This window comes from Bubalus bubalis, chromosome 5 (assembly GCF_019923935.1).
Source record: "Bubalus bubalis isolate 160015118507 breed Murrah chromosome 5, NDDB_SH_1, whole genome shotgun sequence".
NCBI classification, from domain to species: Eukaryota; Metazoa; Chordata; class Mammalia; order Artiodactyla; family Bovidae; genus Bubalus; species Bubalus bubalis.
The window spans coordinates 37,604,150-37,626,654 of record NC_059161.1 but is presented as its reverse complement, the minus strand read 5'-3'; the positions used below and the strand labels follow the sequence as shown (position 1 = coordinate 37,626,654).

General features: G+C 41.4%; 1 protein-coding gene across 2 annotated transcripts in view; it reads right to left on the bottom strand.

The window, feature by feature from the left end:
• Nucleotides 1-22,505, bottom strand: part of UBE4B (ubiquitination factor E4B) — a 121,741-nt gene that overhangs the window by 26,420 nt on the left and 72,816 nt on the right. For both annotated transcript variants that reach the window (XM_006076707.4, XM_006076708.4), the window contains 12 exons: nt 22,120-22,261; nt 20,586-20,686; nt 19,478-19,592; nt 16,137-16,220; nt 13,239-13,295; nt 12,449-12,565; nt 12,252-12,350; nt 11,767-11,880; nt 9,955-10,153; nt 8,666-8,804; nt 2,455-2,554; nt 651-778 (listed from right to left, as the gene is read on the bottom strand). In XM_006076707.4, the coding sequence (XP_006076769.1) occupies nt 651-778; nt 2,455-2,554; nt 8,666-8,804; nt 9,955-10,153; nt 11,767-11,880; nt 12,252-12,350; nt 12,449-12,565; nt 13,239-13,295; nt 16,137-16,220; nt 19,478-19,592; nt 20,586-20,686; nt 22,120-22,261 (1,395 nt within the window). The remainder of the gene's footprint in view (nt 1-650; nt 779-2,454; nt 2,555-8,665; nt 8,805-9,954; nt 10,154-11,766; nt 11,881-12,251; nt 12,351-12,448; nt 12,566-13,238; nt 13,296-16,136; nt 16,221-19,477; nt 19,593-20,585; nt 20,687-22,119; nt 22,262-22,505) is intronic.

Here is a 22,505-nt window from a genome sequence, read left to right as displayed (position 1 = left end):
GCCTGGTGCACTACAGTCCATGGAGTCACAAAAGAGCTGGACACGACTTAAGAGACTAAACAATAACGAATATAGATTCTAAGGATTGGCAGAACTGGTTTAGAATTCCAATTCTTACCATCGGGGACATTTTTACTTTCAATACTATTTTCCATTCCTGCAGTGGGCTTTGGCCAACCTCCCCAACAGTGATGATCTGGAGATTTCATAATAACCATAAAATTGTAACAAAGCAAACAAAAATAGCTGTCTGGAGGAGCTGTCCAGGTGATGATAAAGAGATCCACGATGTTCTCGGTTCATTCTCGGAATTGACTAGGGATCTGGCTGGACCCAGTGCTCAGGGGTACCCGATATCCTGTTAATCCCAACTTTTCACTTCCAATTCAGACTTCCTTTTTTATCAAAGATTTTACAGCCAATTTTCAAAAAGCACTCTCTCAAAATTAACCTAAGAAGTGTTGACAGTCCTTCACTACTATAACTAATTTCAGAGAAAACAGCTATTAACATTACTACTTTCATAGTCTATCTAAGCACAATCTGGAAATGCATTCCTGATAACATTATCCCAGGTCTTGGTTTTGGGTGTCGGCTCTGTAGAGCAATAAAGACAACATGGCCTGGGGGAGGAAGACAGAGCAACTCACTCCGGGTAGGCAGGGTCCAGGAGGCGGAGCAGCAGCTGAATGAGAAGGCCGTAGAAGTTCAGACATCTTCTCAGAAAGCTCTCATCAAGCAAGCCAGCATCAGCACAGGCCTTGCATCGTACCAGTTTCTGTGGAAGCAGGTATGTCCCCATTCATAGATTAGCTGGTGGCTAAGTTCCTTTGTGTGGTCACAGGCAGGGCATGGGCCAGGAGATGGGAAATCTAGGCTCCAGGAAAGCGGTCCCCCACCTTTTGGGCACTAGGGACCAGTTTCGTGGAAGACAATTTTTCCACAGAGTGGGATGCGGTGGGCTGGGGATGGTTTTGGGGTGATTCGAGTGCATTACATTTATTTTGCACTTTAGGTTTATTACTACATCAGCTCCACCTAAGATTAGGCATTAGACACTGGAGGTTGGGGACCCCTGCTCTAGGGCTTCCAGAGCATTAGCACTAACGGGCTATAAGATGCTGTTTGTGTTTCAAGAGCTTCCTCTTCTCTAAGAAGGTGAGCCATGCGAACCACTGGGCATAGTTTAGTGCTGAAAAGGCTAAGTCATCACTGTCATATTTGAAAAACTTGACAAGACAGACCCTTTGGAAGTCGGTGGTGGTTACTGAGAAGGAGCCTGACATATTCACATCTAAATTCCAGGTCAGTACTTAAGCTCATCTCGGGCAAAATGCTCGTCCACCAAGGGTACAACACCCATCTCAGAGGATCGCTGTGAGTTTAAACATCCACATGCACACACATTACATATAAATGTCAACAGTTTACAGACTTCTTGAAACCTCTCTCTGGAGTGCTTAAGGGGTCTATAGACCCCAGAAAAGAGTCCCTGGTTTATTCTGCTTCTCAAACAGGTTTCTACTCCATTAGCAAATAAAAGTGAAATTTTTAACTTGTACCAGAAATCCAAGTCAGGTAAAATTTCTACATATCATCCTACTAATCAACAGAAAACACGGCCAGCTAACATTCAGCTTTGTAATCTGAACATAAACACAGAAAAATGAATACATTTGCTGTCTGTGCTTCCCCTGTACAACTTTAGCTATTGTTTGTTTTTAGCTATGTTTATAAGCTTCCTTATATGTTTATAAGGGCTTCCCTCACAACTCAGTTGGTAAATCATCTGCCTGCAATGCAGGAGGCCTGGGTTCAATTCCTGGGTCGGGAAGATCCCCTGGAGAAGGAAATGGCAACCCACTCCAGTATTCTTGCCTGGAGAATCCCATGGACAGAGGAGCCTGGCGGGCTACAGTCCATGGGGTCACAAGAGTCAGACACAACTTAGTGACTAAACCACCACCATCATGTTTATAAGCAGAAATCTTCCCGTCTACAGTTAGGTTCTATACAATGGATCATTTTCAATTCAAAAAAGAATGAGGGGCAACGGAAAGATAGCTTTCCACTACCACTACCACAATCCACTTTGTCAAACATGAAGATGCGTGGCTGGACAAACTGGAGTGTGTGTGTATCTGGGTGTGGAGTCAGGGTTAGTAGAGGGGGAACATCTTGCATGAGGTAAGGAAAGGGAGATGATGTTCAAGGATGATAAAATCCATTAAGAATTCATATCATTACTGGCACACGTGTATGCACTTTCAGTCCTGAGATTCAAATATACGTAGAAACAATCCACAAGCATTTAAATGTACTGTTTTTATCTTGAGGGAAAAGAATAATGAGGAAAAAATGAGGACATTAAACTGTTCATTCAAGGCGCATATTCTGGTGGGAAAATTCCTATTGTGAGGCTGATCCATAATTACTCCAGTTAACTATACAGACCTTAAGCTGAGTTTTGCAGCGTTTCAGCATTTCACGGTGTCTGGTTGCCAGTGGGGAGTCTTTCCATTGGCTTTCATTATTTTTCAGATCTTCCACGGTTCTGAAATTAAAGATTAACAGTCAAATGAAAGAAGACACACAGGTCCATCATCCATTGTATCTATTCATCTTCACAGTTTCACTGACTCTCAGACACACATCCCCTCTCATGCCCCCACTACGCAAGCACCACCAAAACCGATGGGAAGCTATGGTTATGTTGGCAGCGTTCATCTTTTTTGTTGGTTCCCAATGTAATATCTTAAAGCGGATGGCATTTTAGATTTGGTGAAATACAGTAATTATTTCTTTTGGAAGGAAATATTGTTTCTTATTTTTCTGGGAGGGAGAAAATGAAGTCTCCGGAAAATTCAAGATTATTATGCCTAGTCAATTACCCAAAGCAAAAGACAACTTGACTAGGCATTTTTCCCTCTGCCTGGAATGTTCTTTTCTAAGGTTATCTCTGTGACTTACTCCTTCACTCTCTTCAGGTGTCTCCTCAAATACCACCTGTCATTGAGGAAAAGCCTTCCCTGATCATGGAATACGCTGCATATTTTAAAGGCTGGCTCACTTACCACATTTCAACCCATTCTATCAAAACACTGTGTAGAAAACTACACAATGATACATATATATTTTTGTATCATTGATACATATGTATTTTTTTAATGTTTGGTTGCTCTGGGCCTTCTTGCTGCATGCAGGCTTTACTCTAGTTGTTGCAACAGGGACTACTCTCTAGTTGCAGCGCCTAACTTCTCATTTCGGTGACTTCTCTTGTTGAGAAGCACAGGCTCTTGAACACGTGGGCTTCAGTAGTTGTGGCAAGCTGGCTTAGTTCCTCTACAGCACATGGAATCTTTCTCTGTCCCCTGCATTGGCAGGTGGATTCTTATCCACCGTACCACCAAGGAAGTCCAGTGATATATTGTTCAAAAGTATATTTATTTCCCAGACTCCCTTGTGGCCAGTACTTCTGCACATGACCTAGCTCCTACCACAAGGTGAGCCCTCACTGGAGGCGGAAGTACATACAGTGAAGTGACAGCCACATGGGTCTTCTGAAAGCACGGTGTAGAAGGGTTTTGGCTGAAGTGCTGGCAAAGTCTAAACTTTGAAGCAGCTTCCTGGCAGGACCAGTTCAAAGGAGAGCTCTGGGAGTCCTCTTTTCTAGGCATTCTTCAATAAACCAGATAACAGCCTTTAATAACCCTCTTTCTGCTAACCTCAGATAAAGTGGACTCCTTTGTCTACAGCTGGAACATGACGTGGTAGACAGAGTAATGTGCTACTGCCCCTCTCTCCCCCGCAGCTTCCCAACCACCACGACCAAGAAGATGTCACAGCTTAATCCCAAGGACCTGTGAATATGTTGCCTTACATGGCAGAAGGAACCCTGCAAATATGATTAAGGGTTTGGACCTTGAGATGAGGAGCTTATCTTGGATTGTCTGGGCAGGTCCCATATCGACACAGGGTCTGAGTGAAGGGAAGGAGAGGGAGTCAGAGAAGAGAAGAGAAGGAGAGGTGACCAGTGAAGTAGAGTCCAGAGAGGGAGCAGGCTGAAGATGCTACTGTGGCCTGTGAAAATGGAGGATAGGGCTGTGGGCCAAGGGGTCTCTAGCAGCTAGACAAGGCGAAAAAAAGAGATTCTTCCCTAAAGCCTCAGAGGGAATGCAGCCTTAGTTTTAGGACTTCTGATCCCCAAAACCCTAAGAAAGAGGGTTATTTGTTATTTTAACACACAAAGGTCGTGGTAATCTGCTGGAGCAACATAAAGAAGCTAATATAACAACCTGTATGATTATTGGCAGGAAGAGGTTACAGGTAACAGACCCTCAAGGAAAACAGGCTCTGGGATTATTAGTTCTTCAACTGGGCTGCTTTCAAAGTGGTAAACATTCAGTGAGCATTTGAGGGTGTTACACTGGAAGCCCAAGATTCTTGGTGGAAAAACAGCTGCATGAACAATCAGTACTGATTTCTGGGAATGAAAAGATGGAGTGGCTATGTGTGAAGACACTGGAGCATTCACACGAGGAAACTCAGGTTCCAGGTTTTAAGATCTCACCTCAAGGAAAAGCTAGTGAGTCAGGGCGTTTCCAGGACGACCATAAAGAAGCAGAGTCTGGTCCATACAGAGCACCAGATTAGAACACAGACTGCATCCATAACCTCACTGGATCTCTTATCTGAATGTCAGAGGGAAGGCTGGGATTCCAAGAATTCAAACGGAGGGTTCTGGAGAATCCAAGCAGCCACCCCCACCTAAGTCCCCTGAGCCTTGTCTGAGAGCAGCACCAGCTCCTGTGGCGACTGTAGCTGAGGTGGTCACACTGCAGGATGATGCCCGTTTCCCTAAGGTCCCAACCCACCACACTTCATTGATCCACCACAGCTGGAATGAGATTACTGTCCTTAAGGGCCAATTATAAAGTTATGTAAGAAGTGAAAAAAAAAAAAAGACTTGCTAATATGTTATATTAGCTTCCTATTGCTGCTCTAACAAATTATCACAAACTTACTGGCTTGAGACAACACAAGTATAGCCTTAGGATTCCAGAGGCCATAAATCTCCAGCGGGTCAGCAGACATACATTACTTCTGGAGGCCCTAGGGGAGGGTGTTTCCTTGCTCTTTCCAGCCTCCAGAGGGGGCCCGCATTCTTTGGCTTGTGGACCCACACTGCTCTGATGTCTGCTTCTGTCATCACATCTCCTTTCTCACTCTGCCCCCCTTGCCTCCCTCTTAAAAGGACCCTTGTGATATAATGGGTCCACCCAGATAATCCAGGAAAATCTCCCTATCTCAAGATCTTACATTCAATCACATCTGAAAAGTCTCCTTTACCATGCAAGGTGACACATTCTCAGGTTCTGGGGGAACAGGATGTAAACATCTTTGTGTGCTCAGTCACTCAGTCATGTCTGACTCTTTGTGACCCTATGGACTACAGCCCAACAGGCTCCTCTGTCCATGGGATTTTCCAGACAAGACTACTAGAGTAGGTTTACATTTCCTACTGCAGAGGATCTTTATGACCCAGGGATCAAATCTGTGCCTTTCATCTCCTGCACTGGCAGGCAAATTCTTTGCCACTAGCGCCACCTGGGAAGCCCAGTGAAAATCTTTGGGACACTATTATTCTACTTACTACATATGCAGAAACAGAAATTCAGCAGTAAGTGGGGAATAGATTCTGAAGATCCTTGATCAGCAACAGAGCATCATGCTAACAAACTCCTATGTGGGGATAAATTCATCGACATGAATACAACTCCCAGTGCTCTGGATTCAGTCTTATTCTGGGTAACCAGGACGGGCTCTGTGTGCCCAGCTGGTTGTCTAAAACCTAGAATTCACAGTAACCTCTGCTAAATGAAGTTGTCAAGAATTCCTTGAGATAATTCAGAGGAAGGAGTTAAAAATATAAGAATATGGGAATATCAATGTAGATTTACTATATATGACTCGCTCAGAAAACCACCCTCTCAAAACACACATGCCCTAACCATGTCCTGGGAGACACTTCTTGTATCACAGCACTAAAAAATACACAGGTAAGGAAAACACCAACATCTCTGAAACGCACTCACTCCCCCTGTAGGCTGGGAGTGCAGGTGGCAGATGGTGTCACTAAAAATGTATCCCCCGGAGTCGGTGAGAATGGTGGGACCACAGGATACCGTCCATTCCAGGATGAAGGAACAGACATAACACAGTTTGAAATTTTTCTAAGTCTCTCAATAACTGATATTATAAGTTGATAAAAGCAGCAGACATAAGGAAAAGTTGAACAAAATATAAACAAATGACTCATTTGATGTATGTAAAATACTGCAACAAATGACACAGAAAGTGAGTTTTCTTCTTTTTACTTTTATTTTCTTGACTGTGGAATCTTAGTTCACTGACCAGACCAGGGATAGAACCTGGGCCCTTGGCAGTGAGAGTGAGTCATCCTGACCACTGAACTGCCAGGGAATTCCTGCAAGTTCTTTTCTTCTATGGAACTCTTACTAATTTAAATGTTCGCTACAGAGTAGATCTCAATAAAGTACAAAGTACACAGCAGAAATTACCTAGAAATCAATAACAAGAGATAAAGGAACAAATTCTCCAGGAATCTGAAACTTAAAAAAAAACCTTATATAATCCATAGGTCAAGATACTATGAACAACTTAATGCCTAAGCATTTTGAAACTTTTAGATACCACGGGAAACTGACACACGATGACATGAAAATCTATACAGTCTTATATCTATTAACAATAAAATACCTAACTTAGAAGACTTCCCACAAAGAAAGCTCTAAGCCCAGAGAGCTTCATCAATGCTTCCAAACAGTAAAGAAATAATTCCTATACAATAAACACCTCAAAAAACACAAAAAGAGGGAATATTTCAGAATTCATTCTACATGGCAAGCCATAAGGTTGATACAAAAATTTGAGAAGGACTCACTTTTGGGCTTCCCTGCTGGCTCAGATGGTAAAGAGTCTGCCTGCGGTGCGAGAGACCCAGGTTCGATCCCTGGGTCAGGAAGATCCCCTGGAGAAGGAAATGGTAACCCACTCCAGTATTCTTGCCTAGAGAATTCCAAGGACAGAGGAGCCTGGTGGGCTACAGTCCATGGGGTTGCAAAGAGTTGGACATGACTGAGAGACTTCATTTAATTCTTAGTAAGAAATAAAGTCATAGGTCAATTTTCTTTTTGAATATAGGCTCAAAACCCCTAAAAAGAATATTAGCAATTGAATATCCAATGAGATATAAAAGCAATAACACAGAGTTGAGTTTTTTCCTCAAGAATGTAAGATTGGTTTGATATCAGAAAGCCAACTGATATAATTCAACCACATGAATAAAATAAAGGGGGAAAAAATCTGACCTCCTCACAGAGATGGAAAATGCATTTAATAAAAATCAACTCCAGTTAAGAACAAAAAACTTTTAGAAAATCACAAAATAAAAGGGAATTTCTTTAATCTGGTAACAGAAGATGTCCAAAAAACTTCCCCCATTAACTTGAATAAACAATTTCAAGAAAGCTATCAATATTTCTACTCAAGGCTGTAGTAGAAACTGTAGCCAGGGCAGTGAGGCAGGAAAAAGAAAAGAAAGGACTTCCCTGGTGGTACAGTGGATAAGAATCCACCTGTCAATGCAGGGGACCTGGTTTGCTCCCTGGTCCAGGAAGCCTGGAAGATTCCACATGCCTGGGAGCAACTAAGCCCATGAGCCACAATTACTGAGCCTGTGCTCTCGAGTCCAGGAGCTGCAACCACTGAAGCCCGTGAGCCTAGAGCCCGTGCTCCACAACAAGAGAAGCCACTGCAATGAGAAGCCTATACGCGACAACAGAGTAGACTCTACTAGCTGCAACGACAGAAAGCCCGTGTGCAGCATAACAGAAACAGTCATCATTTACAGACAACATGATTATGTGTCGGGAAAAAGACTTTAGAAAGCTACCAGTAATGATTAGAATTAGTAAGTGATTAATTCTACTTTAATTCAAGGCAGATGCAGATACTACTACAGCACTCCTGGACCGAACAAACGGTGGAAGTGGCTGCTCCATTATTATTACAGATGATCTGCTCAAAAAAAGGTCTGCCTCCTGTTCCTGTGGCTTTGGTTTGTTCACAGGTGTTGATCCATGGGGAGAAATGCTCAGATTAAGAAAAATAACAATGGTGTTAATGAATGGGAAATTGAGGCTACTATCTGGCCATTTTGGCCTTCTTATGCCACAGGACAACATGCAAAAAAAAAGTGAATTACAATGTTGGTATGAGTAAATGATCTTGTTTATTAAGGGAAACCAGAATTACTGTTTCACAGTCCAGGGAAAGAAGGGTATGTCTAGGACCAAAGAGATCCTTTAAAGTGTCTTCTGATAATAAGGTGCCCAGTAGAAAAAGTTCATAGAAGTCTCAACCACATTCCAAGGGTTGGGAACTCTAAGAAATCTAAGTCTGGGTCACTTAACTTGTAAAGAACCCTGGCCAACCAGGGACCATGGATGTGGTAGGAGAGGCAGATGGTGTACTGTAACATACATGCCCCTCACGTTCAAGTCTACTGGTCACAAGGGAACTGCGTGCTTGTGAGAACGAGTGGTGACTCGGGCAGCCTCAGGACATGGCATCACGCACATACCTATTGAGCTCCCGGATGGCCCGCAGTCTGCGGATGTAGCGACGGCAGCTGGGCAGAATTGAGAGGTGGTGGGCGTGCAGGGTGAGAAAGAAGCATTCCGTAGGGAATTTCGGCTCAGAAAATGGAGGCTGATCTCCATCTAGGAAAAAGCACAAAATCCCAGCAATAATATCTATCACATGACTGTATTAGCAAAGAATACAATTAAGAAGACAAAATTACACTTGAATTTTCAAGAAGTTTCAGGACACTTTTAAAAATTAGTATTATTTTAAGAAAAACAAATTTCCTGTGAACTGCATTTAATGCTCATGTACTCTGCTCCATCTGATTAAATGTTTACACAGATGGACACTAATGATCTTTTGTGATGTGTCTTCCTAGTGTTTTTTATATAAACATTTCTATTATTCAAACATCACTGTTATGGGAGGGAGGTTCAAGAGGGAGGGGTCATATGTATACCTATGGTTGACTCTTGTTGATGTTTGACAGAAAACAACAAAATTCTGTAAAGCAATTATCCTTCAATTAAAAAATATATAAAATTTAAAAAATACATCATTGTTAAACCTCAAAATGGTACTAAATTATGTAAATAAGCCAGTGTTGGTCTTATTTAGGTGGATTTTTTTTCCCTCTACTCAGGAATCACTTTCAAACCCAGTATCTGGCAACATAAAATATGCTACCCATTTCTCTAACATTTCTACTTTTCTGTTTTCTAAATTTCTGTTTCCCTAAAGAGTGAGCATGCTCCCTTTACTACTGACAGGTATGAAAACCTGCAGCCAGACTAAACACCCGGAAGGAAGAACTCAGATCAGGGAGTGTGGTACAGTAAAGAGAGCCCAAGGCTCAGCTCAGAACACTTGAGCAGCAGCTGCAATTTGCTGACTGACAGCCTAAGTGAGCTGGGCACCTTCTGGAACCTCAGTCTCCTTGTATGTAACCTGTATGGAATAGCAGAGTTGCTATTCAGATATTAAAGTTCTCTTCCTGATAATCCCGTAATAGCAGTTTTCGGGGGATAGGAGTCAATGAAAACTGACCCTAAGAATGGAGAACAGGAGCAAGGGCAAGAGGGAGTTAGCGGTTAGGGGTAGTTGGCAGGTGACAGACAGGGACGCTCTAGCTGTTGTCAGACTCAAACTGTGGAATGCAGCTGAGTCCAAATGGATCCTTCTCATATAGGATGTGTATATCTATTCTACGTTGTTATTTTTTTTTAATTAAAAGAAAACAGAAGGGTGATGTTTTCATGACCTAACAGTGAACACATCACTCACAAAGTTCAGCCAGCCAGTCATTCACGTCTTCCATCGTTGCATTCACTCTGGTCTCGTCGTTGGGAAGCGTGATCCGACACCTTGGGTGGAAAATGTACGTGGGGTCGACTGTCTCTAACTTGATCTTTGTACTAAGTTGCTGCAGCACCCAAAGGAAATTCAGCATGAATCCGTCCGTTGACACCAACCTATCGTCTGTCTGCGAAACAAAGTATCGAAAGTCACGACGTGAACAGGAATTCTGGCACAATTTTACAAGAAAGAAGAGCAGATTTTCATCCTGAAGTCAATGAGGGGACATCCACGTTGTCATAGAGCTCTGCTGGTAGGTGCGATTTGTTGAGTGTTAAGGATCCCATGGACAGAGGAGCCTGGCAGGCTCTAGTTTATGGGGTCGCAAGAGTCTGACATGACTGAGTGACTAACCACTCAGCACAACTGCATGTGAAGGGCTGTCTTTCATCGACTCTCCACAACAGCCCTCAGAACTGAGTGATGCTATTATTCACATTTTAAAGAGGAAGAAACTGAGGGTCAGAGAATTTACATGATTTACCCAAGAGCCTCAAAATCAGTAAAGAGAAACACAATAAATGTTGTTTCCTTTCTCTTCTTTATTCTTCTCAAAAGCATCAGAACTAGTTTCACTGTGACCACTAGACAAACAGCTTCTCGGGCGGACAGTGTTAGTGCCATCCTGCTTCATGAATATAACACTTCTAATAACGATAGTTAACATCCGTGGAGTGTTCACGATACACTGGGTGCAATTCTAACAGCTTCATATACACTAAGTCCATGAGTCAAGTACTATTATTATCCCCACTTGGCAACGAGGAAATAGGGGCACAGAGGACCACTGTCCCACTGCTGGCCGATGATGGAGCCCCAACTGGAAATCAAGGTGGTCTAATACCAGGTCCACACTCTGCTCTCTGTTTTTCCTTCTGAGTAGAAACGTCAGGTTGCTCATGAATAAGACAGCAAGGATGTCCTTTTAACTTCTCCACTCTGGTCTCAGTCACCAGTCCCTCATCAGGAACTGGGTCCTTACCCTGGGTCTCCTGGGACTGGCTCCTGCACCCTGTCCTATGTCAGCCCACCCTCCAGGCAGCAGCCTTGACGGCTTCCTTCCCGGAGGTCCTCCTTGGCATGGCGGCCCGCCCCTCCAGCCCATGACTCCCCAGCTTCTTTCCTACTCACCATCCTTCAGTCACAAAAGCCTGAAAGTGGCGCTCATTCTAAAGTTGATTCATTCCCACCTTCATGCATCACACAAATCTCGAAAGCTCTTTTCTCAGCCTTGCGGATGGCTGGCTCGCTCTTTCTATTTTTAAAACTTAATCTGCATGCAGGATTTTTAAAAAATTAATTTCGTATTTTGGCCACTACTTCCAGCTTATGGGCTCTCAGTTCCCCAACCAGGAATAGGGTTCGAACCTGCACCCCTTGTAATGCAAGCATGGAGTCTTAACCACTAAGATGTCAGGGAAGAAGTCCTGGATGGCTTTTCCTTCTCAGCCAGGTATTTAATCAAATGTCTCCTCCTTGGACACTCCCATGCCTTCCTTCTGGTGCCCAGACAGCTACTTTCAAGTCCTCTACCTTCCTTTATTGGCTTCACAGATTCCACGACAGTCTGAAATGATTTATTTACATGTCTATTCATTGACCCTGTAGAACATAAGCTCCACGAAGGCAGGAAGCTTGTCTCTCTGTACCTCCATTCCCTAGAACAAGGCTGGGTGGGAACTGAATGAGTCAGATGAATGAATTTAACAAATAAATAAAAGCAGTCTTTGGGAATCTTACCTGCATCTGTGCTTTCTTCATATTGGCATTGACGACAGCTGCCATGTAACTAAGAGCGGCCTCACGGGTTTCACCATTTAACAAGATACTATGAAGGATCTTGAAAAGCTCTTGCTGAAATTCATTTTATAAGGAAAGGAAAAAAAATGAAAACTTTGTTTAAAAAACGATTCCTTTCTGACTTCGAGGAAAGCTAAACTCCTTCCCATTTTTCTCCTCGCCCACGTCCACTCATTGTAAAGAACTTGACTATAAGAACATAGGGAAAGTCCACATTCTACTGTGTCCAGAGGATCGGCATGAAAGCAGAATGTGGAGTGGAGGAGGGAAGCAGTTGCAGTTTTAATAAAATAGTCTCTGCTATTTCTTTTCCAGGGTAGGAACAAATTACCTGAATTACACTGCAATTACCCTCTAACTGTGCTGCTTTTAACTTCCAGAACTGAAACATATTCATCTTTTGGATTCATTTTCTGAACACCTACCCTTCCCAGCTCCAAGTAATGCTGCAGCGACTGGCTCACCACTCGAGTGTTTTCCAGGGTAATGGCGGGCCCTGAGAAATATTTTTCCACCACTTTCGCCTGCAAAAAGAAAGCAGAAATCCAATCCACATATGATATACATTTGGGAAGGAATCTGAACATAAGAGCGGCAAGGTGCAAAAGGCTGCTGTACTTACATCATCTTCTGCAAAGACGGAGAAGCTGAAGAAAGCCCCCAGGTACGAGAGTCTCTGCAGCTCCCGCCCAGAGCCAGGGCTTAAAGACTTAGGTAACCACAACGGCAAAGAAGCGACCTAGGAGGAAAACAAGAGGCCATGAAATCAGCAAGGGAGGTCAACTAGAGACAAACGGAGTTCCAAGCAGCCAGCCTGTTCAATGGTTCTTAGCCACGGGCAAAATGGCTGCCATGTGACCTCCAAAAACACAAGGGTCACAGATATGTTAGGATCCCAATCCATTTTTTCTCATTTCAGATGGAGGAAAACCCTCTACATCTTTACAAGACACCATTTCTCTTGTTTGTTTTGACCCCACGGCATGTGGGATCCTAGTTCCCCAACCAGGGGTTGAACCTGTGTCCCTGGATTGACAGGAGGATTCTTAACCACTGGACCCCCAGGGAAGTCCCTACAAGATATCCTTCTCATTTCTGTGTTTCAAGATATACTTTGATATCATTCAAAAGAGCCATTGTTCAAAGGACTCAAGGAAATGTTTCTAATAGGATGTGTTATTCTAGCTACACGATACTTACCCCTCTAAAAAATCACAAAAGAAAGTAAATAATGTCAGCCCAGGAAATAATGCATGTGACAACAATGTAACAGTTGAGAGTCACCCATATGGATGACTCATATCCACATCTCACGTCCCTCAAGAGATATTTTTCAGATACCATTACTTAAGGAATCTCTTCTATGCTATGTGTTCACTGAAAATATGCAAGCCCATCGGGGTGGCGCTTACCAAATTGCATACAGGGTGTGTCTTTCCAAACTTGGTTTCACAGAGCTCACCTAAAGCCTAGAGACAAGATCAGAAAAGGTCATTTAAGTGTATTTCATCCTTAACTGACTGCCGTGTGTATCAAGACATAGCTTTAATGCTGCTATAAATATGTATGCATTCCCAACAAAGTACTAATGCCTTTGGTGCTCTTCTGATGCATAAATACATGCATGTTGTTAAAAAAAAAAAAAAAAACTTCAGATAAACGAAGTTAAAAAATGAAACTAAAAATCACTCATGAACTTTACCCTCAGAGATAACCTCTATTATTTTGGCTACCAGCTTTCCAGACATATTTTTTAACATATACACATAGAGATAAATGAGTATCTTCTTAAATGGTTTTTTATTTAACATCTTTCTATATCAAAAATATATGTGTCATAAACACTAGATGGCTAGTCCTGCCAGTATTAAACAGGGTTATAAACAATTAAAATTTAATAAGTTACCGGATCCACAATATAGTTGAAAGTATTCTTTGATTTCAAGATCCCTGGTTTTTTGAGAACCTCAACATTTTCCTTTGGGGACCTGATCATTCTCATGTTAGAGAATCAGGAAAAATAGTTTTTAGGCACATAAAAGCAGCTTACTAAAACCATTTTAACAGTGAATCTTAATTCCCTCTGTGATTTGGACGTTTTTATGAAAGCTGCTAAAACCACCGCTGGAAGCTTCTGAGTCAGTGCATGCAGGCACGGACACATCTCTGAGAGAGAAATGTTCGCCTTGCCCGGAGCCAGATTCCCAACTTCAGCTGCACTGTTAGGATCACCCAGGAAACCTCTGAAAGGCCAATGCCAGCCCATACCCTCACTACACCTCCGAAGAACCAAATCACAATGCTTGAGAGCCAGGTAGAGGTATTTTTAAAAAGATACCCAGGTGATTCCAAGGTACGGCAAAGCTGGGATCCACTGACCTAGAGGATAATGACCACGATTCTTTCTGATTCTCGCTCCAAGGGTCTTCCTCTTCCTGCCTCAGATTACTGCCCTTTCTCTCCTGCTGCACAAGCACCAATAATGGCACAAAATAAAACTATTGTTTGTCATAATGGAGGCTTTTGTCTTTCGACCCAGAAGAACATTTTGTTGATATCTGACACTAAAAGCTCCTCACTGAAACATTAAGCTAATTCAAACCACAACAGATAAGCTAACAATTTCAGGAGGGAATATTTACATAACACAGTGATAATTCATGTGAACTGAAAGATTTCGTCACTGAACTCAAATCATCAGATGATTCTACTTCCTTTTATGTGCCACAGAGAGAACAATGTATGAGGACTCATAGAATTTCGTGGGGAACCTGAGTAACATGTGCAGTGGGAAGAACGCTGACATAAATTCATTCAAAATTATTTTTCAGACCACGACTTCCTGCCTCACTTTCTATTTACCCAGCGCTGTGTTTAATGTTTAGCCTCTCAGCTCAGGTTTGATTTTCTGAAATAGAGAAATACACTTCTGTGTTCACATTGACCTTGGTGTAATATCTGATTGTGTTGCCGTGGTCTTGATTTTTGCAGTAGATAACGAGCACTTTTGAAATGTGGTGCTGGAGAAGACTCTCTTGAGAGTCCCTTGGACTGCAAGATCAAACCAGTCAATCTTAAAGGAAATGAGTCCTGAATATTCATTGGAAGGACTGATGCCGAAGCTGAAACTCCACTACTTTGGCCACCTGATGCAAAGAGCTGAATCACTGGAAAAGACCCCGATGCTGGGAAAGATTGAAGTCAGGAGAAGGGGCCAACAGAGGATAAGATGGTTGGATGGCATCACTGACTCGATGGACATAAATTTGAGCAAGCTCCGGGAGTTGATGATGGACAGGGAAGCCTGGCGTTCTGCAGTCCACGGGGTCGCAGAGTCCAACACGACTGAGCGACTGAACTGTGTGTGGAAAGGCGCCTTGTCTCATGGGCTCCTGTGTCCCCTGGCTGGCACCATGGGGGCCCTCAGGAAGCAACGGATTAATGGCAAGATGGAATCAAGTCAGTAGAATGAGTAAAAGGAACAGAAGCAGCAAAACACGTTAATTTAAACAAGGCCTTAATTTACACAAGGTTGTATTTATTCCCAGAGTTAACTGATTTCATGTTTTGATATTTTTCCTTCATACTTTCAGAATGAAAATTATTCAGTAAGGCTTCAAAGTACTTTTCTCACAAAATTTTAAAGAAGTGAATTCAGAGAAGAAAAGAGCCTCTTATTTTCTTTCTGGTGGTAATGTTTTCATAACAGTGGAGACCCTTGGTGAGAATCCAGCCGCAAGTTCTGTCCACAATTTACGCTTGCTCTAAGTGTCTGCAGGAGCTGAGAAGATCTGGGTTTTTCAAGTAAAGTCTGAAAGGAAGTGCACAGCCTCAGAAAATAGGGAAGATGAACAAGAGAAATCACTCAGTGATTTTCTGTACATAAATATAAAATTGTATTTCTTTTCTTAGTTTAACTCTTTTTAGTTGCATTTGTCTTAGTTCCTTTTTTTGGTCCTAATTAGCAAAATTTCATCCCAAATACATTATGCTCATTACTAGGACAATCAGAAGGGTATCACCAATGATTACTGTCTTCGTAAGCTACAGAGTAAGGTGAAGTACATTCAAATGCCTCTATCACTGACTCCTGTCTAGGACTCTGATGGTGCAATAGGTACCATGCTGCTAACTGTCTTTACAGATGCATCTCATTGCCCAGCAAACACTATGCATGGCCAATACAATGCTTTCACATTTTACATTTGAAAACAAGGTTGATTGTGGACCTGGAAGAGAAGTGTACATTAAAATCATTTGGAAGAAAAACATAAACTGAATGGGTTACAAGAAAAAGAACAAAGTTTTACCATGAGGGGGTATTTAAAGTAGTCACTATCGAGGGAGCACTCTTTGGCAGCAAGAGCCAGGCCTTGTAAAATGGGGATAAAGATCTACAAGACAAAAAAAAAATCATAAATGTAAGTTTAACAAAACGCATGTCAAATAAAGTACCAAATCTGCAAGTCCAGGCATTTGCACAGCTTCCCCAAAGAAAGGCTGTTTTGCATAGAAAGGAGCCTAGAATCTAGCCACAGGGTGTTGTTTTGTCTTTTTGCAAGCCTGAGCTTAAAGTAATACAGCTGAATCCTCCAGAAGAAACAGGTTTTGGTGAACCCTAAACCTCTGATAAGACTCCCCATGATTTAATAGAAACTCACAAATTTGGAGTTTGCTGGAGGACTCTGCAGGGCTCCTTGCTCCAATCAACTAAATGCTGCACATCTCAGCAACGCATATGTTTCCAATTACCACGCATCTACAGCCTATAAAGAAACTGGACTCAATGTTCCAGCATTTTCTCAACTCTGTCAACATTTTAGTAATTTTTTTGTTGCTATCCCCGTATCTACATTTAATTCTTTCCTTGTTTATTATGAAGAGAACAAGAAAAACAGACCAACAATGGCTATTATCTCAACTTTAATTATGTAGAATAAAAACATGGTTGGTAAATGTTGAAATTAAAAAAGAAAACTGTTTTAGGATGCCTTAATTCCATAAAAGGTGTAACTGATACAGTAACCTGATGTCGGAATGTAAGGGCACTGAAATCTGAATATTTAAGTCATCATTAATACGAGGGCACAGGGACACCCTGCAGAATCTGCTCAGCACAGCCCATCTTTAAATTTCACAGTACACTCACTGAGCAGCACACGCAGGAAGCTGATTGGGATTCACAATAACATTAAGCTGAAAATGTTGTAAACAACAGCTGACAGTCTGAATATCAAGGAACCAAAAAAGTGAGTGTTCTAAAAAGCAACTAGAAAAACTTGAAAAATTCTCTTTCCTACCAATTTCATCCCGTTGTCTGGAGCACCTGTGTCATTTAAGAAGCACAGTATTAAAAAAGGTGCCCTGTGTTACAAAGTGTCTTGAGATAGCAACACATCTCTTGGAGATCGGTCACTCTAGTTCTTGCAACTCAAACAATCAGGGTAGAAGTAATGTGCTTTCGTAAGTGAGCTAAAAATGGACACGTAATGCTGAGGTGGAGGGGTGGGAAATACCAAAGAAATAAAGGAAAAAACCAAACAATAGTTCTCGAATCACCAAAAATAAATTTCACTATCGATCATCTAGAAAAAAAATCTCTTTTTTCCCCCAGGAATGCTATTAAGTAAAACTTGGGCTCAATTTACAACTACCAGACAAAATATTACTAAACATAATATTTTTTCAAATATCAAACAGAATGTCTGTGTGCCTTAACTATTTTAAGTAATTCTATTTTCAAATAAATACCTCCCAGCACTGATAAAAAATGCTCCAAGTGTTCATCACCAATTCTAAATTCTAGCTACTGTTTATTTATGTTTATCTGTGAACATCTCAAACATTAAAGGCAGAATGAAATTTCAATCCAAAGATTTAATAACTCAGATCTACCACAATCTCAAGACAAAAAGGTAAAATGCAATTTTTCAGGTCAGCAACTCCACTGGAGTCATCCTGGAGGAAAAACAAATGGTGACAGAGAAGACAAGAGATCAGAATTCTGTGGTTAAAAATAAACAGGTGTGCGGTGACTGCACAACACTGAGAAGGTACTAAATGCCACGGAATGGGGCACTTTAATGGTTGATTTTATATTACGTGAATTACACCTCAACTAAAAAAAAAGAGGTCATTTCATAGCTTCTATGTAAGTTTCTTTATGAATAAAATAGCATAAGGTACCTCTTTTAGTTGATCCCTGGGCTTTTATACAGTTAAAGCTACTCTGGATTCTTCAAATGTCTTTTCAAGTAAAAGTATTCTAATTTATGCATATTACACATAAAGCATAGTGCATCACTTAAACGTTCCAATACAGCTATGTATTTTCATCAAGAGCTCTCTTAACTTTCTAGAGGAGGAAATCTCATTATAATGCCTGAAATATTCCTATAAGTCAGTAAGACCATCATCTAAGATGTTGCTGTTCAGTCACTAAGTTGCATCTGCAGGTGATAAATTCCAAGTACGGAGCATGCAACACCGACCAGGAATTTCACTGCTGGATTCTTCTTTTACTAGTATTTTGAAAACAAACTCCCTTAGAATTCAAAGGCTTTAAGATGAATAGTTACAAATAATATTAGGTATAAAAAAAAGCAAAAAAGAATCATATCGTTTATAGCTATTGTCTCTCTTATTCTAGAAGCAAAAAAAGAAATCACTAAACAGTAAATTGTAAGAAAGTCATAAACACCCTTTCATCAAGGGAAACAGCTCTGTGCAAGTTGCTCTGGCAAAGTGCTTACTTTACAACACAGGCCACAGGCCAGTAATCAACATTCATGCCAAAGTTGCACCTTGGAAAAAAGCTTTGAGACTAAGTTTACTGAAGTGAAGTGAAGTGAAGTGAAAGTCGCTCAGTCATGTCTGACTCTTTGCGACCCCATGGAGTCCATGGAATTCTCCAGGCCAGAATACTGGAGTGGGTGAGTTGTTCCCTTCTCCAAGGGATAGTCCCAACCCAGGTCTCATGCATTACAGGAGGATTCTTTACCAGCTAAGCCACCAGGGAAGAAACCTTTGAGACTAAGTTTATTAGCTATTATTATTATTATTAAGCTTTATTATTAAATATTGCATATCTTCATTTCCACTTGACTTTACACAGTGGGATACCAAAAAACGTATGGATACTTAATGAATGAAGTAGTCCCTAAGATCTGAGATATCATTCCCAGTCCAATAACAAGAAGACATTCTATGTGACATGTGGACGGCCGCTGAGCTAATCAGCTAAATCAGCTAGGTCTCTGATTTATTTAATATTAATCTTTTTTGTAAATTCAGAGAATTTTTAACACTACTTAAGCACATCATGTCTTATACTATCTCTTGGTAGTGTTTTAAAAGCTTGAAATCAGAGATAGGACCTTATATTTCTTCTAATCTCCTAAAGCACTTAGCACAGACTGTGTTTAAAATATCTTGATGCTTGACTGATGAGTTGAAATGGACACATGATTTGGACAATGCAGCTGTCAATCTGATCTCAAGGCAGGAACCTTGGGGAGCACTTTCTGAGCAAATAACGTGTGTATGTTCAAATTCTGGAACCCAAAATTTCAATATACAGTGTCTCTAGAAATCTACCTTGGCAGAAAAGCTTCTAAGCCAAATGTTTCAATAGTGAATACACAAAACCTACCTGCTTGAACACTTCTTCATCCTGGTGAGTGGTTCTCACCAGCTCCTGGATGAAGCCATATGGGAGGTTCCTACACAACATGTACGGCACGAGGAAGGACGGCTGCTGCAGGGACCTGCGGATCCAGAAGGTCAAGGGCTCTGATGAATCAACTCATCACCCAGTAACTACAGGACACACAAAATGCCATGCAGCTGACAATCACAGGTGAAGCTTCAGATCTCCCAAATAGGCCACACAATAGTCAATAGTTGAGGCAAAAGATCACCCTTCTTACTGTTAAAACAGTAACGCTGTGGGCTCTTCAGTGAGAAGTTATAGAAAGTTTCAAAGAATGCATCTTTTTCTCCATACAGCCCTTTAATAATAAAGCACTAGAAAAACCAAAGTACTGTATGTCTCTTTTATTTATTTATGCTTCATCCAATGGGGGGGAAAAGATTAGCAGTAGCTGAAGACTTTCTTAAGCTCTTATTAACTGTAACCATGGGGACAGTGTTTTTAGTACATGTGTATCTTTTTTCCTTTTTTCTGACACATTTCAAAAATGGTTATGATACAGAAAATAATACAAGGTGATCCAGAATGAATAAATACTGCAACTTTGCCAATTTTCCTTCAGATATTTTTTATAAGAGAAATGAAATACAGAAATACTCTTTTATTAAACTTGAAACTTTATGGGATCCTCCAAACAAAAATTAATAATGTAGGACATTGTGGGTGATCCCTATATTACCTATTCCACCACCATTCTTTACTGCTGGATAACAGAAATTGATTGTATGACACATGGAAAGTGAGGCTCTGTACTTTTTTTCCAAGTATATGTACTGCTTTCAAGCAGCTGCTTTTAAACTAAGTGAGTAATTTCTTACCCTGATGTCAACACATTTCAACAACACAATCTCAATAAAGCACACGAAATGTTTTATTTTCATAGTATCTTAGAGAAACAAAGGGACCTCAGAGACCATCTCGTCAACTGCTCATTTCACAGATGAGGAAGTGAGCTAGGCAATGTGGTGCAACATGGCTGGACAGCCTGGGTCCACAGAAGGAGAGGCCCTCTCCCTGCAAACAGCAAGCACACACTGGTTGCTCATACCTTGGCTGTGTGAGGGACCCCTGGAGTACTAATGCAGTGTGGGATATGCACTGTGAGCGGATGTTGCTCAGAAGCTGGCTGACTGCTGGCTGGCTGCACATCTGCAAAGACAGGTTGGGGTGAGGACTACAAAGACAAACAAAATAATCCCACGCAGCTGAAAACTGACAAGAGAGTCAGAAGAGATGGATGTGTAGGAAAAGACATCTTTTTCTCTTCTTTTATTGATGATGAACAAACTAGATTAACTGCATCATCCAAGCATACTGCCTCCGCTAAAACCTACAGTTAGAGAAGCAGCAGAGGCTTGAGGTGACCACGCAGGGGTCACAAAAACAGGCCCACTCTCTTTGCTTTTGCTAAGGTTAAGTGCAAAAAACTGCAAGAGGCCCTTCACAAATATGAACTAACATGTAGAGAACTGGATTAATTTCTAATGGAAAACCAGAACTAGAAATGAATGAGGAAGGAGGGGAGATAAACTGGGAGACTGGGATTGACATATACACACCATATGTAAAATAGATAGTAATAAGGACCTCCTGTATAGCACAGGGAACTCTACATAATACTCTGTAATGACTTACATGGGAAAAGAATCAAAAAAGAGTGGATATACGTGTATGTATAACCGGTTCACTTTGCTGTACACCTGAAACTAACACAACATTGTAAATCAACTATGAAAGTGAAAGTGTTAGGTGCTCAGTCGTATCCAACTCTGCGACTCCACGGACAATAGCCCACCAGGCTCCTCTGTCCATAGGGATTCTCCAGGCAAGAATACTGGAGTGGGTTGCCATGCCCTCCTCTAGGGGATCCTCCCCACCCAGGGCTTGAACCTGGGTCTCCAGGATTACAGACAGAATCTTTACTGTCTGAGCCGCTATATGTCACTGAAAATTTAAAGAAAAAAAAGAATGAAAATGAAACAGGATTGAAATGAGATATTCATTCAGAATGAAACAGTATAAAAAGTGTAGCTTTCTCAGTTTAAACCAGCTTCTCAATTTATGTGACTCTGGACGATTATAGGTATCCCCCTCTTTTTCAAAGTTCACTTTACGCTGCTTCGCTTTTAGGGAAGACCAACAGTAGTTATGTATTAGATCCCTCTGAGGTGCAACGAAAAAAAAATAATATTTATATTATACCAGCCTAATGAACAACTGTGAAAACCTAAGTCCATGGAGACCTAGCAAAGTGTGTGATGGTTGACAGGTACTCTATAAATGTTTTATTATGATTACAACAGACTATGAGAAGTTATCATAGTGTTAAGTCACTGGTGATAGTAGCATTTGGCCCTGTCACGTCTTCCCTCCACTAGGACATGAGCTCCAGAAGCGCTGGGATCTTCATCTGTTTGGTTCATTAACCCAGCCCGGCTTCTACTGTAGTGCCCGACCTATGAGATGCTCAGTAAGCACTGTACTGATTGAATAAATGAATCTAATTAGGGGCTTAGAAAACAATTATTTATCCAATATATACCCAGCTTTTGTGGGTTTTAAGTGAATCTATTTCATATTACCTTTGGTGCTTTTTTTTCCTCTATTCCAACTCGGTCAAAACACTCGATGAGGTAGTTCAGCATGTCTGTCTCCTTGCACGTTTCAATGGTGAAATGGTCGCTGTAGGAATCCCAAGTACTTGCCCCACCAGAGGCTCCCAGACTTTGGAGAAAAGAAAAAGGATGGTTTTGATCTGTTCTCAGTAAACCACATGACAGAGCTCACAATGCTGTAGCAGAAAGCCTGTTATGGTGCCCGCACCCAGGACAAAGCACAGACCCCATGCAGCTGCACCTGGAGCTGACTGCTGGCTTCAGCTGCTCCAAGTCCAACAACAGAGATTTTTAGGAAACATTTTATTGACGTAAGAAGAAAGTCTGTCCAGAAATCCAGCATCTCATCTTCT